Source organism: Harpia harpyja, chromosome 18 (genome assembly GCF_026419915.1).
Source record: "Harpia harpyja isolate bHarHar1 chromosome 18, bHarHar1 primary haplotype, whole genome shotgun sequence".
In the NCBI taxonomy this organism is placed as follows: domain Eukaryota; kingdom Metazoa; phylum Chordata; class Aves; order Accipitriformes; family Accipitridae; genus Harpia; species Harpia harpyja.
In genome coordinates, this window is record NC_068957.1 from 12,640,180 (window position 1) to 12,652,331 (window position 12,152).

General features: G+C 54.1%; 1 protein-coding gene across 3 annotated transcripts; it reads right to left on the reverse strand.

Annotated features, from left to right (window-relative positions):
- Nucleotides 1-14: 14 nt before the first annotated feature.
- Nucleotides 15-11,172, reverse strand: FATE1 (fetal and adult testis expressed 1). 3 transcript variants are annotated; one of them, XM_052813917.1, is made up of 7 exons: nt 9,712-11,172; nt 8,285-8,512; nt 7,554-7,720; nt 6,676-6,764; nt 5,562-5,723; nt 2,750-2,828; nt 15-2,275 (listed from the first exon to the last, which is right to left on the reverse strand). In XM_052813917.1, the coding sequence occupies exons 2-7, from the start codon at nt 8,478-8,480 to the stop codon at nt 2,144-2,146; spliced, it is 825 nt and encodes a 274-aa protein (XP_052669877.1). In that variant the 5' UTR covers nt 8,481-8,512; nt 9,712-11,172; the 3' UTR covers nt 15-2,143. The 3 variants fall into 3 exon arrangements, with proteins under 3 accessions (XP_052669877.1, XP_052669876.1, XP_052669878.1); XM_052813916.1 differs by having other exon boundaries at nt 8,285-8,581; nt 9,712-11,171; XM_052813918.1 differs by lacking the exon at nt 5,562-5,723 and having other exon boundaries at nt 8,285-8,581; nt 9,712-11,168.
- Nucleotides 11,173-12,152: the final 980 nt, after the last annotated feature.

A 12,152-nucleotide genomic window follows, 5' to 3' on the forward strand; every position in this document is an offset into this window, starting at 1 on the left:
GGCAGAAGAACACATCCAGAACACACGGAGTTTATTAAAATATGCATTTTACGGGTCATCGTTTCCAGATTTACACTAGGATTTATGCCTCACGTAAAAGTCATATTGTATCCCCTACAACCTGCCAATAATTAGCCTTTGAGAACACATACAGTCTGACCACCTCTCCTCCAAACATCTTCAATCCACACATTGAAGGTGGTGTGTCCCCCAAATGGTCAGCCCTTCTTACCCTAAAATAAAGCTTAAGAAAAAGCCAACCATAAGCTTTCTCCAAAACATGTTTGCACCTGTCAGAGAAGAGAAACCAGCCAAACGATTTACTTACTTTCCTGGCACGAGTCACACAGCAGGAGCCTCCTTATACAGGCCCGTTGTGTAAGGTCCCCTGGTAACCTTGACCACATCCCTGAGCCACAAGCCATGGGAACCACCCCTGCACCAGTGCTCCCATCCCTTACGTACACGCTGCCATGGCACAGCATGGCATGCCAAGCCCACCACACCATCCTGGCTCTCATCTGCAATAAATCTTAGTGCTCTCCTCAGCTCAGCTATCAGGCACAGGTTCAGACCTGCAATTACTTGTGGGACAGTTATTTATTAGTCAACGTCCAGCTGCCAGATTTACAGTCACAGATGCTTGATGCAGTTGCAGGCAGAAAACACCCAAGCATCGATGTCTGTAAATAAGCTATTGGGACACCTGGATGACCTGCAGATCCAGCTACAATTACTTATAGGTGGAACACAGAGGTCCCGTTAAGCCATGCCAAAACATTGCCCCCTGAGCCTGCAAGCACAACTCCAGCAGATGTGCTGGATGAACCACCAAAAGCATCTCAAAGTCACCTCAGATCCAAGTGTTACTAAACTCCACAGAAGGAAAGAAACAGCAAAGCTGTTGAACTGGGCTTGTTTTTAGCTAAAGAGCATCTGGGCCTGGGCCAAGAATTCCCCTCACCTGTGTTCTTGCACCATCGCTGAAGTTACAGCTTGGCAGCAGACCTGGGAGCAATCCTACCCTCTGGCATTGGCAATCTAACAAATACCTACTGCTGCCCAAATGGGCAATCTTCCATGGCCTGTCTGGTGCTATCACTGTTGGTACGAGGTCTTATAAACCAGAGAGTCACCATGAGGAGGTTTCCCATTTAAATCTCTCTGGGAAAGAGCCAAGCTCCTGGATAAGTCCAGACCTCAGCAACGCTCTTACAATCACTTTGGATCTGAACATTTGCAAACCCGCTGCTGAAATGCCTCCAGCAGGACAGGAGCCGAGGAGATGGTGGCACAGCAGCGGCTGCAGGGATGGGAGCTCCTGGGTCCTCTGGCTCCATACCTCCTAGAGCAGGGGCTATGGCACAGGAGAACCAGCAGTACTACCTCCACCAAAGAGCAGTTGCGCAAGGAAGAAAAGAAAACCCACCAGCAGTTTAAAAAACACTCAACCACTCTACACAAGCTTTTGGGGTGGAAGATGAGGAACAGACCGCAGCAGTTGGCTGAGGACTTTTATGGGGTCAGAATTGAGTTATCCAAGCTGGGACATGGTCAGGGGACTGGGCCCACCAGTCCAAGACTGTAACAGGACCCCATGTCCGCAAACACCCAACGCCTTGGTTTTGCATCTCCTCCGGCAGACAGCCCAAGGGCCAGTGGGTCTCCCGTTGCTTTGCACAGGACAGACACCTCCTACGTCAGCCACCAATTTCTTACGAGACCTGGGCTCTTCACAGCAGCACTGTCCCACACAAGCACTGACCCATCAAACATACAAGGTGGTTGCTAGTGCACACAGAGCATTTGTGGCCGCAGCCCAGCCCTGGGACTGCACGTGTTGGGCCATACTCCTTGTACCCCACCTCTCCCTCACACCCGTCCCCAGCTGCTGTGGCACGAGGTCCAGCTTCGTCGTCTCCCTCGCCCACCTCTGATACTAGAGCATGGGAGAGGGACGGCACCTTCATTGTAATCGGGGCCTAAAGGACACAGATCCTCAAGGGCCTAAAGTGCAAAAAGCAGGTCAAGTTAAGAAGAAACACGTAGTAGTTTTACTGTTTCCAAGTACACGAGCAAGGATCCTCTCCCTGCCCTCACCCACCCTGCCAGGGTTGGGCAGGGGAGGTCAGGGCATGGGAAATCATCTCCTCAGCCAGAGCCACGTGTTGATGAGGCAGGCAGAGATCAGCACGGAGTAGACCAGGGCCTCCTTCTGACGCCAGGCGTTGCACTGCTCCTCCAGCACGCGGAGCCTCCCCGAGATCTTCGTCAACTGCAAGGGAAGCAGCGGGGCCGCTGTCAGCCCTGCAGCAAAGTGCAGGACACTGGCTGCAGCCCAGAGGCGTGGGACAGCAAGCGACGGAGGGATGGGAGCTGCCTTCTCCCTCAGGTCTTCCTTTTCTAGAGCAGCAGCTGTCTTTGAAGGGGGAGAATTAGCAGCAGTACCTCAGCTCCTGAGCAGATGCTTCAGGAAAAAGCCCTTCCCACGAGAAGAGCATCTGAGCCGTTTACTGCCAGCAGATGGAGGGGTCTGGCTGTCTCCTGTAGCCCTACAGCCCCTCAGGGCAGGAGCTTGGTGGGTCAACAGACATACAAGCCCTCCCCTGCTTCTCCATTCGCAGCATCAGCCAGGACTAGCTTGGCAACACCAGCCCATCAGGACTGAGCAACAGACCCCTGGAGCCCCTCCACCCACCCTCCCATGGCTTCCACAGGAAACATTTGCAGCCCTTCACCCCCATCTCACCTGCTTCCTCATTGCCGCCATCTCAGCCACCCCAGCCTCCTCCAAGGCGCTCTCTGGGCCTAGGCCAGCCTCCTGGGAGCTGGGGAAGGAAAACAGAGATGCAGACAGACAAACACTGCTCAAGAGGTGCAACTGCCTTCCCACACACGTGGCACTGCCACGGCGAGCCGAGCCATGCAGGTAGCGTGTGCGTGCCCAGGATGTGCTGCCGGGATGCAGCATCAGGAGAGAGGAAACAGCACCTGCACAGCACGTACTCATCTCTTCCTAACCCCCACCATGCATATTTATACCCCTCCACCACGCACCCCATAGTGATCACAACAAAACATACAGCACATGCCATGACAGACAACAGGGAACCTGCATGCTTGTATTTCTTTAGGGGTCCAAGAGAGAAAACATATTTACCGAGCATCCATTCTTTGTAGCCAGAGGAATTCGTTAAGGGTTGGATAAAACATCTTTAGAGCCAGTCAGGTAAATACGTATCACAGGGCCAATGCCGAAATGGAGGGATGATCTCATTTACATCAGCAGGTGAGGATCCTGCTGGTGGGAAGCAGCCATCAACGGCGGGGGGGGGGAACTATCTGAGCAAGTGCATCAGCCAGCAGAAAAGGGTCCTGTTTGCCGAGACAAGGATTTCTTCCTCTCCAGTATCTCCAGGTACCACAAGCTCACTTCCCCCAACTCCCCAGACCTAAAAAAGTATCACTTTTTGCTCTTAAAGCACATTTTACCTGCAACTTGAAACATAAACAAGCAACCCCAGCATGCACCACTTTCTTCCATCCGTGGAAGGAAAGAGGCCACCACTGGGATTAGCTGCTGTACTGGCAGAGGCAATACAGACCGTGGATCTCCAGGGCATCCCCTGGAGACACAGGCTTGCTGCAGGGCCCACAGCACTGAGCCACAAAATAAAGCCACAAAATAAAAGTAGATCCACACTGAGAAAAATCAAAATTGCCACGTTCGGTCTGTTGTTCCCATCATCACAGACTAGCTCTACATCAGTTCTGCTATAATCAAAAGTCCCCTATGCACACCAATAACTCGCATGGGCACTTGCTGATACCGTATGGGTTAATGAGTGTCTAACACCACTCCTTCGGAGACTCTGGGGACGAGACAGTATTTATTCCTGTTTGCAACATGATGCTGATCTTGCTGAAGACAAGCCATAACAGCATGCAGAGGAGATTCAGTGGATCTCTGAAAATATGTTTGTGAGATAATACCTTCACATAATGTAGCTGCAGTGTAAAATGAAAGTCACAACAGAAAGAAAATCCAATTTCTCACAGCACAGAGCCATTAAAAAAGGACACATCCTGCAGCTTTTGATTGAAAAATCCCAGTTGATACAGAACACCCTTCAGAGTAGAGACTAGAAATTACCTTCTGATGACTCATACCCTTCAAGAGGTCACTGTCAGGCAAATATTCCAGTCTCTGTCCAAGACCAGACTTCTCTTTACTAAAATTTCAGGATAAACAAGTCAGCTCAGTCTTTTTTTTTTTTTTTTATTGTTGCATAAGGGTACAAAGTTGTTGTATCGAAGAGATACCGTATGCATCTAAAGCGATGCAAAGTACCAAGAAGAGGTGTTTCAAGGTGGCTGGCTTCAAAGAGACATCAAGACCTGGGGAGAGGCCTGGGACTCACCCCACTGTGTTACAGCAGTCTGCAAGCTACCACCTCTCATGGTACCATGGCCTAAACCTCCTCTACTGCTGATGGGAGGAGGGAGAAGGTCTTACGTAGCCACTAATCAGACCTGTTGGCATGCCTAGACTTCATTTAAAAAAAAAAAAAAAAAAAAAAAAAAAAAAGCGACATTTGAAGACAGTCAGCCTACTGTGGTTAAAAGCAGGGACATCACTTTGCATCATCCGCTGCATCATCCGCAGGCAGAAGCCAGCTCTGCTGCCTGCACCTCCGCGCCAGCTGGGGAGGGAAGGCAGGATGTGCCACTGATGGCACTGATGATGGATGCTCACTCTCCTCCCTTTCTGCCTGGAGGCTTTGCTCAAGGAGAATTAGAAGTATTTAGACATTCCTCTGGGGGCTCAGCAGCCTTAGAGCAGTGGGGACACCTTAAGGCTGCAATGATGTCTTTGAACACATTAAATTTACTGTACGTACACAGATAAGAGTGTGGTGGAGATAGTTGCTCCAGCACATCCAGAGAGATTGAGGTCATTGCATACCTATTCCAGTGAGTACACAGGCATACTGCACCCTGGCCAGGGGCATCGGCTATGGGATGAGTAACTCAGTGCAGCCAGTTCGTGGAAAAAGGTTAATTAAGAGTGACCAAGATACAGCCAAGGGTGCTGGGAGCCTGCAGAAGAGGGTGTCTCAGGGACAGGACCTGGGTCAGGCCGTCTGTTCTGGATTTTGATTCCCTTCACACATTTCTCTCCATCAAGCTATTAAGGCATGCAGAAAAATTAGCACTTGCTTAGCAGTGAAGAGCAGCTGTAATCCCAGCAATGTCACAGGCGGCGTTCAATCACTTGGGGTGCCTGGGGGATCGGTGTTACACCAAGCAGGAGACACAAGCTGGGCTGGGTTAGCAGGGTGCACCCAGGCTGGCTGCACCAGGCGTCCCCGGGCCAGGCACCCAGAGCTGGCAGACAGGACAGGCGAGAAGGAGAGTCTGGGGCAGATATGCAGGACCATCCTGCTCCCACGCCCTGCAGCCTGCGGTTTACAGAGCTCATGCCTGGCTCATGCCTTAGCAAGGCAAAGGCAAGTCCTTGCAGAATGACAGGGAGGTGGCTCAAGACGAGCCAAAGTCACCTGGACGGCACTGGGTCTTGCCGAGAGTCCTGGACACGGTGGAAGAGCACCTGGCCCAGGAGGTACATGGTCTGGAAGATGTTCTGCATGGAGTAGATCCTGCCCGTCTCTGTGAGGAGTGGGAGTGGGGCACTGCGCGCAGGCGGGGGGCACGCGTCCGGCCTGGGGTGCACACAGAATCACGCCTGTTATTTTCTGGCCTCGTACAGCACAGGCACAGCCTGGCATTTGGCGGTGCCCTTCATCCCTTCAGCAGCTCCAAGCACCTCTGGGCAATGCCACTGGCACCCAGACCCCCACGTCACCAGGTGGGAGAATCCCCTACAGCAGCCCTCAGGCTCCGAGGCAGTTGCCTGACTCCTCCAAAGCCAAGCCATGGCCCTGTGATAACCAGAGCTTCACCAGCTGCCCTCACAGGGGTTGCAGAAGGCAGACCTCTTGCCACCCAGGACAACCCTGGACTTCTAGGGGGAAAGGTGGCTCTGCTCCGGGATTAAGTTAGAGACGACTTCTCCACTGGAGAGACTCCAGAGCCCCAGGCCATGAGCAGAGGATCACTATCACCATGATACTGCTCATAGGCTACACTCAAAGAGCTGAAAAGCAAGTGTGCTCTTAGCCCACCCTGTCTGCACAGCACCACAAGTTTTAACAACCCTTTCAGAAACTCAGTTAAGCCCTGGTGCCTCATTTGCCCGTGGTCACCTGCCCATAGCCCCCAGCACTCTGCCATGCTGGTGCTGGAACAGGGGAGCACATTGCAAAGCACCAACGGGAAGATGGGCAGAGCCAGAGAGACCGGGACAAGCCAGGCAAGGACCGACAGCACTCCCAGCCTGCTGCAAGAGGGGACATGCTCTCCCATGTGCATCTCAGCAGAGAGCTCATCACCCTGGGGACCAACACAGCTGCCTTCAACACTGCCTGGCACAAACCTCTCTGACACCAGAAGCCATGTTCCTCTTGTGCAAGAGTAGGACTTGCCAGGCATTGCCTTGCCCCAGTCTGGATACCCCCCACCCCGGGGCACCGACACCAGAGAGCATCAAAGCAGCACAGACAACAGGGGATGCTGATCCCCATCCACCCCGCACGGCTCTGGGTTTGTGCTCACCGCTCATGGTGCTGGCCTGGGCTGCGCAAGGCCAGCTGGGTACAGTCACTTGGAGTCTTCTCCCGCCGCGACCTGCTGCTGTGATGGCCCTGTTGGCATCAAACACAACTGTGTTAGCACAGAGATCCTGCACAGGGTGAGCCCAGCCCGCTGCCACGCATGGTCTGCAGTGCCAGAAGCCTGTCAGCAAAGGGAAAGCCCTCAGTGGTGGGAGCGCTACGTGAGCCCCAAACCTGGTGAACTGATGCTGGGGTGGGTGGGAAGACATGGTCGGAGCAGGGTGAGGGTCACCAGCAAGGACCCTGCTGATCTGATCTCTATTCAGATAAAAAAATCCTGAACCTAATGCATTCGGGAATGGCTCTTGAATCTCAGGGAAGTGAAAGCACTTGAGAAGGCAGATCAGCAGCTCCAGCAGCCATACCAAGCCTTTGCCTGCCCATGTCAGGGGCCTCTCTTTGAATTAGTTTTAAAAAAAAAAAATCTGCTTTCAACTCTGACACCAGAACCCTTTATGCTGCAATGATGAAACAGCTCCATCACGTACTTCATCCAGGAGAAACAGTAGTTGAAAAGGGACTTCAAAAGTAGCAGAAGGAGGTTGTTGGGGGACTGCACCTACCTCAGCCTATCTCCTGCTCACAAAATGCAGTAGGACATCTGGCTGAATGGGTGTTCCAGCACGCAGGTGTGTACTGGTTATGGGACAGAAACAGATCCCACCACCCCCACCCCCTCACTCCTAGGACTACTAGGAGGAGGTAGCAATCTGGAAGATGAATTCTGGCTTGGGCTGATAACAGACCTCTGGAGAAACCCAGTGCTGGGATTGCTCCCCTTCCCACCACAGGCAACACCATCTGCTCTCAATATAGTACCGATCTTTTGCGTTTCTGGGAGCTTGATCTGCTGGCTACGTGCAGAAAAGGGAGCTCCCCGAGGTGGGTGGGCTGCGCAGAGGAGTCCGGGGACATGTGCACCACGACAGAGGGGACCTTCCTCTGCTGGTTCAGTGGGATGGGCCTCAAACTGGCATCTGATATTTCTACAGAGAGGAGAGAGGGAAGAATTAAACCAACCCAAATGCCCTCAGGACAGGAGAGAAGAGAGATCCAACCATATAGGAGAGCCAACCCCATGTCTAGTCCCAGACGTACATCAAAAAACATGTCCCGCAGCTGTGAGTGGCGGGACAGCCCGGAGAGGCATGGACTGGAAGGCAACCAGACACACTGCTCCAGGAAAGTGAAGTTTCGGAGCTGTTTTTCAAAGAGATAGGGACATATGTCTCTGCATGCCAAAGCAGGGAGCCTACTAAAGGCCAAGAGGGAACTGTAAGAGATGTAGAGGGAAATACCTCCACATTTTGCTCCTCACCTTTTGGAACTAAGACACCTCCTGCCTTCTGTTGGTCACCTTTGCCCACCTCTCCCCAAGCATCTCCCCAATGTCCTGTCCTACCTTTCGGAAGAAAGCTGACTACAGTATCTGCCCCGTCCTCTCCTCTTGCAAAGCAAACCTGGGGACTTTATAAAGGGATCCTACTCCCTAGGATGTTGTAGAACCCAACCAGCCTTCAGCCACCCCAAAAGACAACCCAGGACATTACCTGCAAGAGAAATCCTATCAGGGATGTGCATCCGAAAGGAAGGAGGGACATCCTCTGTCACTGGCTCCTCATCCACAGGGCTGAAGCTATCTGCTACCTTCAGCCTGTTGGGAACCTGCATCCTTTGATTGATGGCTTCTGTGAAGAGCAGGTCACAGCGGACTCGGTTCAGGTCCAGTCCCCAAAACGGCCACATCTTTTTTGATTTCCTCAGATTGCTTAAGCACCCTGGGGTTTCACATATTGGAAAAGAAAGCTGAGTGAAAGTGGTAGCAAGCAGCTCTTCCAAACTGGCACCTGCACAGGGACAACATACTTGCTATAAGACAGCTAAAATACAGGCAGAAACAACCCAAAAGACAGACACCATCAGAGTTGTCCCAGAGAACAGGGTGTCCCACGAAGCCCAGCTGGCGGGGGCAAGGGTGCAGGACCACTACAGGTGCAAACTCCTGCCCAGCAGGGTGAGAAAGGAGAAAACTTCTACATGTCCTGGGAGCAGAGCATGAGCTTAGCACCTATTGCCTCAATTGACAGCAAGGAAAGGGCAATAGTTCAGCACACCTGTGGAAGAAGAGCGATTCAGTATACCCTAAAAACTAATGAAAAAATAATTATTCTCCATCCAGAAGTAAAGTTTTTTGGAGGGCTGGGAGCACATTTTTACATTCATACAACTTTAAGGAAAAATAAGGTTTTCTAGAAACAAAACACACGTTTTGGTGATAAGATCCCAGGTTACCACAGGAAAAACTGAGCACTAAACTCTTCCTCGACACACACATTCGCTTCAGTATCCCCCAGGACCATACCCCTTTCCCCACCCAATCCAGCACCCATCTCCTTGAGTGACCCACACCAAGCTGAACAAGATGAACTTTGCCCTGAGCAGAGCTGCCAGACACTGAAACATCCTCCTGGAGGGGAAGGAAAAGCACACATCAGCTCCCCCAGGCCAGTGCCGGCTCGGCTCTCTTCCAGGAGAGGACTGGCACTGAGGAGGGACACAGTTCCCAGCTCTCATGGCTCCTGGTGGTAGCCAACAGCAGGAGCAGGACATGGGACATGGACATTATCTGGGGCTTTGCAGCTGCTCAGGACGCACAACTGCCACATGCCTCAGCTTCCCCTTAGCCAAGTCCCAGGGCTCTGAGAAGTGCTCCGGGGCCACAATGTCCTAACACTTTCACTGAGCAATGCAAGCAGAGGGCAATCAATGTACATTTTTGGGATAGGAGCCCCAAAAAACACCTTCCTGGCTCCCAGCACTTGCACTCTTTTTCTCAAAAAGCTGCAGCCAAGGAGAAAACCCCAACAAGCAAGGGCTGCTGAGGCTGACAGACCGCAGCGCTGCCCCAGCATCCCAGACGTGCCACATGCATGCGCAGCTCCCCTGCACCCTCCTTGCTGCCACCCTTTGAGCTCACCATGCCCAAAAAGGTCCCCCTTTGCTTCCAGGTCAAAATCTCCAGCATAAGAAGGGCTGCCTGCACCGGCACAGCCCAAACAGGCAGAGGAAGGAGAGGTTTTCCTATTCAAAGCTCAAGGGGGGGGAAACGGGAGGAGGCGAGCAAGCAGGAGCATGCAGAGGCCCTGCCTTCTTTGATCACGTCCAGGGTCTATATTTAGCAGCCAGGTCTCTGACACTGCTTTTCCAGCCCACCAGGCTGCTCCAAGCCGGCAGCAGCCAGGGCTGCCCACTGCCACCCTCGCTGCTACTTCTCAGGGTACTTCGGACCCTCTCGCTTGCCCCAGCCCCCTGCCACCCCCTGGGATATCACCCAGGGGAGAGGAGCAGAGGGAAATCCCTGGGAAGGAGCACCGCCACCCAAAGCCTGAAGAACCACAGGAGACATGGCCCCCGAGCCACTGATCCCGTCCCCTGCAGCAGCTGGGCCCTGTAACTCCAGGTACACGAGGGTGGCAGAGCCGGCTCCACGTCTGCAGTAACGAGCACTTCCAGTGAACACCTGCCTCACGCTGCTCTCTCCTCCTCTGTCATTAAAAACCTTTCAATTAAAGAGACAGAAATTTGCCCAGCATCAGCTGTGGCAATTTCCTGCTTCCAGCCACACAGAGATGAGATCCCTGTCTCTGCAACCAGGTCTGCCCCAGAGGGGCTGTCAGAGACACGGTGCACGGGGGCACAGCAGCCCTGGGCTGCCCCACACCTCCACCACCCTGCCCAGACCCAACACTGGCATGGGTGACACCAACCCGCGGGTGTCACAACACACATGCAGCCTGCTTCTCCCCAAAACCTCAAAGAAAGTGGATTTTTGCAGGAACCCCCCCACTCGAGAGCAGGGCAGTAAGTCTCGGGAAGGTCCCAAAGTGGTGTCAGTCCCACAGGTGAAACCCGCATGAGACACCCAGCCCCACAGTCCACCACCATGGAGACCACCGGGTTTCTCCTTCACATTTTTGGTGCTTTAGAGGAGTGAACACCCTGTGTTCCTTTCTCAGCCGTCTCTCTGGGAAACCAGAATATATTAACAACAATAAATCTGGAGAGGGCAGATCGGTTCATTTTCTAATCACCTATGAAACTGGTGCAGCTCCCAAAGAGCGGAGGGATGGGAGTGGAGTGAGAAGCAGGCTCTGAGAGACTAAGCTATTAAGAAAAGAAAAAACAATCAGCTGTCAAAACCTATAAGAACAAAATGCTTAAGTGGCTGGATTTCCTCCTTTAACTTTCTTTAGGGCTTTTTCTAGCTATTGCCAAGCAACCCCCCCTCGCCAGCGGAAGACGACTGCTTCTCAGCCTCTGCTTTGGCACTTCTCCTTGCATTTGCAGCGACAGGGAATTTCCGGCTCACTAAGCCTGTGAGTAGGTTTAAGTCCTGCAAGCCAGGAAAACCTGCCCTGGGGAGGGAAACCCCACAACCTCCCTCTCTCCATCCCTCCCCAGCCCAAGATACTCCACACAAGGCAGGCGAGGGTACCAGCCTGCTCCAGCACCCCCCCCCGCCCCTTCACCTCTCAGGATGGGATGCTGGAGTGAGCAGCCCTCTGCTAGAGGAGCTGACCTCACTCGCAGCTCTCCCCTTCGGCTTGAGGCTGTACCTTGTCGCGACAGAGAGGGGCTAAGAGGGAAGGGAACGGGTTTTGTCACCCGGCTCAGCTCCTGCCGCCTGCCACCGCCACGCAGAGCTGGGGGAGGACTCCTCTGCCACCCGGGTCCCCGGGCCTCGGCCTAGGGATGCGCGGAGGAGCAAAGGGCTCCGGGGATCCCAGACACAGCACCACCGCGGCGGGGGGGGGGGGGGGAAGTGCTGAGAAACTCAGTTCCACGGGACACGCGTGAGAGGAGCGGGCCACCCACGGGGGGGATGGGGACGGGAGCGGGGCTGGGGGGCGGCTCAAGGGCACGGAGGGCTCCCATGCCCTCCCAGGGGAGGCATCCCGCCCCTCGCCCCCCCCCGGGACGCCCCAGTGCCTCCCGCCGCCGGAGGCGCTCCGCCACCGGGGCTGCCCGCGGAGCCCAGCCCCGTCCCGACCCCGGCTCCGGCACCCACCGGCTTTGCAGCTTGCTAATTGGGGGCGGGGGGGCACTTACTTTTTCTTTTTTTTTTTTTTTTTTTTTTTTTTTGCAGTCCAAGGCAACCGTCGGACCTGTAAACAGCCGCGCCCGCTGCCAGCCGGGGCGGGGACGGTGTCGGTGTCGGCCGGGTCAGCCCCCGGCAGCCCGCCCTCCCGGCAGCACGCCCGCCGCGCTTAAAGCCGCAGCCGGGGTAATTAACGAGCTGCGACTCATCAGCGCGGCACCTCTCCGGGGGCAGTGCCCGCCCCCCCCCCCCCCCCCGCGGGTCAGCCTCTCCCAGCACCGATCGCGAAGGTAAGAAGTTTGGCGGAGCGAAAGCATGGC